This window comes from Cebus imitator, unplaced genomic scaffold (assembly GCF_001604975.1).
Source record: "Cebus imitator isolate Cc_AM_T3 unplaced genomic scaffold, Cebus_imitator-1.0 Scaffold197, whole genome shotgun sequence".
Taxonomy (NCBI): Eukaryota; Metazoa; Chordata; class Mammalia; order Primates; family Cebidae; genus Cebus; species Cebus imitator.
Window position 1 is genome coordinate 1,701,567 of NW_016107512.1, and position 3,973 is coordinate 1,705,539.

General features: G+C 45.8%; 1 protein-coding gene across 1 annotated transcript in view; it reads right to left on the bottom strand.

The window, feature by feature from the left end:
- Positions 1-3,973, bottom strand: part of PEX6 (peroxisomal biogenesis factor 6) — a 16,302-nt gene that overhangs the window by 10,751 nt on the left and 1,578 nt on the right. The window contains exons 2-3 of the mRNA XM_017547306.2: positions 918-1,081; positions 430-513 (exon numbers count right to left, since the gene is read on the bottom strand). Of these exons, the coding sequence (XP_017402795.1) occupies positions 430-513; positions 918-1,081 (248 nt within the window). The remainder of the gene's footprint in view (positions 1-429; positions 514-917; positions 1,082-3,973) is intronic.

The following is a 3,973-nucleotide window of genomic DNA, read 5'->3' on the forward strand; positions in this document are numbered from 1 at the left end:
GTGGCGCATGCCTGTAATCCCAGCTACTCAGGAGGCTGAAGCAGGAGAATCACCTGAACCTAGGAGCCAGAGGTTGCAGTGAGCCAAGATCACACCACTGCACTACAGCCTAGGTGACAAAGTCAGAAAAGAAAAAGAAATAAAAAGAGAACAGAAGGAAGGAAGGAAAGAGGGAGGGAGAGAGGAAGGGAGGGAGTAAGAGAAGGAAGGAAGGAGAGAGAAAGAAAGGGAGGGGAGGAGAGAGAGAAAGGTGGAGAAAGAAAGAAAAAGAAAGAAAGAAACAAAAAAGTAAGAAAAAAAAAGAAAGAAAAGTACACGACAACAAAATCCTCTTAGGCACAAATTACACACAATTTGGAGGGAGGGGATTGCAGAACTCATGCACGCAGGTTACAGATCCCAGCTATAGGATAGAAGGCAGCTGCATACCTGGGCGGTTTCTCTGGACTTCCTTCCAGGATCTCTACTTGCCCAATTGTTGGCACACACATAACATCCCGTTCCTGGACTACCCTGCAACACAGCAGTGGCCCTGGTCAGCTCATAATGGGAGAAATGAGCATGTGTTCATTATCACATGCCCACCCCCAACATGCAGACTACTTCTTGAGTCTACTGCCCACCCAGAGATCCCACACAGTTTTCCAAGGAACAAGTCAGACTTAGGATGAGCTAGGGGAAATGGTAGACTAAAAAGGGGGATCAGAAACAGGTGAGTGGCAGAGCCCAAATTAACCTCATGGTTCAGACTTCTCTTCCGTGGACTTCCCTGATATACCAAGAGGCACCTACCACAATCTGTCTAAAATGTGGCTTCTTTTAACCAGGGCCTCTGGGGTACCTGGTTCTAAGGCATGGGATAGAAGGAATGTGATGAGGCTGAGATGCTATCCTCCTTAAAAGATTAGGTCGCTAACCTGGGTACCTGAAAGTACTGGTAAAGAACACTGTCATAATTTCCATTAGTGCTGTAGTGGGGAGAAGACACAATTTCGATGTGTAACTCTCTGGCAAACGGAGGCCCAGGCAGCAATGAGCAGCTTCTTTTGTCTTCAGGTGCGATGGAGCCTTCCAAGTACCTCTATTAGAGAAATAATCACCACTTTATAACCTTCTCCTGAGGGGGCAGGCTCTATCCTGCCTCTTAGCAGCTAACATATCTATTTCCATCCTCTGTCTTTCCAATAACCACAAGACTACTTGTGGAAGGCGGGGCCTGAGGTAGCAGACTTGAAAACCTCTCCCTCTAATGGGCACCAGGAAGAGAATGTCACCTCCTATCCTGACTCTGGCTCCAAAAAATTTCCCAGTAAAGAAAACCTTTCTGTGACACCTTTAACTTGGCCCAGAGCCAGTGAAATGGTAAAGATGTTTATTCCCACAAGTCCTATGAGTGACACCAGGCACCCACTGGGATTAATATTAAGTGGACATTGGTGGGGAAACCCTGAATTTGGGCTGTGGAAAAAGCTGAAAGCGTTGGTTCAGTGGTTGGATGGTTCAATGAGCTCCACTCTTGCGTACTCCAGTAGTTTTCCTCCATTCAAGAGGAAACCTATATCCACTCCCGTTCACATAGATCTTATATCTCTACCTGACAACCCATAGTATTAACTGGCTACTCTAGGATTATTATCTCTACAGTGGTAGAAATAGCCTATCTACATGTCCTATTGAGCGCTTGAAACGTGGCTAAAAAGATACAAAGAAAACGAAAGAAATGTGGCTAAAGCAACTGAAAAGCTGGATTTGTTTTAATTTTTGTTGTTTTTTTTGAGACAGATTCTTGCTCCGTCACCAGGCTGGAGTGCAGTGGTGCAATCTTGGCTCACTGCAACCTCCGCCTCCCAGGGTCAAGCTATTCTCCTGCCTCAGCCTCCCAAGTAGCTGGGCGCTCACGACCACGCCCAGTTAATTTTTGTATTTTTAGTAGAGACGGGGTTTCACCATGTTGACCAGGATGGTCTCGATCTCTTGACCTCGTGATCCACCCGCCTCGGCCTCCCAAAGTGCTGGGATTATAGGCTTGAGCCACCGCGCCCGGCCAGGTCTCCATCTCTTGACCTTGTGATCTGCCTGCCTCGGCCTCCCAAAGTGCTGGGATTATAGGCTTGAGCCACCGCGCCCGGCCAGGTCTCCATCTCTTGACCTTGTGATCTGCCTGCCTCGGCCTCCCAAAGTGCTGGGATTACAGGCGTGAGCCAACGCCTCCAGCCATTTTTTTTTTTTTTGAGACTGAGTTTTACTCTGTTGTCCATGCTGGAGTAGAGTGCAGCGGCACAGTCTTGGCTCACGGCAACTTCTGCTCCTGGGTTCAAATGAGTGTCTTCATGCCTCAGCCTCCTGAGTAGCTGGGACTACAGGTGTGTGCACCACCATGCCCGGCCAATTTTTGTTTTTAAAAAATAGAAATGGAATTTCACCATGTTGGCCAGGCTTATTTAGTTTTAATTAATTTAAATTTAAAAAGCCACAAAGTGGCTGGTGGCTTCCATATTGGACTGCACCATCTAAACCATATATCTACTGTACTTGTCCCCCTAAACACAACATTTTCATTTTCTTTTGAGACAGAGTCTCACTCTGTCACCCAGACTGGAGTGCAGTGGTGCGATCTGGGCTCACTGCAACCACTGCCTCCCAGGTTCAAGCAATTTTCCTCCTTCAGCCTCACTAGTAGTTGGGATTACAGCTTTGCGTCACCATGCCAGGCTAATTTCTTTTTAACACATGAAGGTTTATTTTTGGTCTCTCTCTTTTTTTTTTTAAAGACGGGGTTTCATCATGTTGGTCAGGCTGGTCTCGAACTCCCGACCTCAGGTGATCCACCCGCCTTGGCCTCCAAAGTGCTTGGATTACAAGCATAAGCCACCACACCCGGCCTATTTTTTGTCACTCTTATGTCTGTTATGGTGAAATGGTGCCTCTTTACTCAGTAACCCATGAAAATGGAAAAACTATTGTCTGTTCTACCACTTTCTTCTTGAAGTAAAGGCAGAAACCAAAAACTTCCCTTGGATGTATTTAATAAAATATTAAACACCAGGCACCAAAGATAATAGAGACTCCTTTCCTTCAAGGTATTTACAATATATAATTGGGGATTAGACAGGTTATGTCATAACGAGACAGAATAAAATAAATGCCATAAAAAAGATACAAAATGCTATAGCAGGAAGTGCTAAATTTGTGGCTATGAGATCATGAAAGTCTTTGTGACAAAGTTGTCATCTTTAGATGGCTCTTGAGGGAAAGGAAGACAGGATTTTAACAGATGAGGCTGGAATAGGAAACAATTTTAAGTCAAAGATAAGCATAAGCAAAAGCACAGAGACATCATCCTCCATATTATAAAGCACAATATTGAATATATTGTAGCAATTCAGTAAACTAATTTGATTGAGTAGCTTAATATACACACCTGGAACCTCACTTTTTTTCTTTTTGAGACAGAGTCTCGCTCTGCCGTCCAGGGTGGAGTGCAGTGGTATGGTCTGGGCTCACTGCAACCTCTGCCTCCAGGGTTCAAGTGATTCTTCTGCCTCAGCCTCTCCAGTAGCTAGAATTATAGGCATGCACCACCACACCTGAACCTCACCTCAATGGATGAAAATCTTTCCTATGCCCAACTACATAATGGAGGCTTATGTTTTGATCACAGGAAATGGATAAATAGGCTGGGCGCAGTGGCTCATGCCTGTAATCCCAGCACTTTGGGAGGCCGAGGCAGGTGGATCACCTGAGGTCAGGAGTTGGAAACCAGCCTGACCAATATGGTGAAACCCCATCTCTACTAAAATTACAAAAATTAGGTGGGCATGGTGGTATGGGCCTGTAGTCCTAGCTAGTCAGGAGGCTGAGACAGGAGAATCACTTGAATCACTTAAACCCGAGAGGCGGAGGTTGCAGTGAGCCGAGATCCTGCCATTGCACTCCAGCCTGGGCGACAGAGCAAGACTCCATCTCAAAAAAA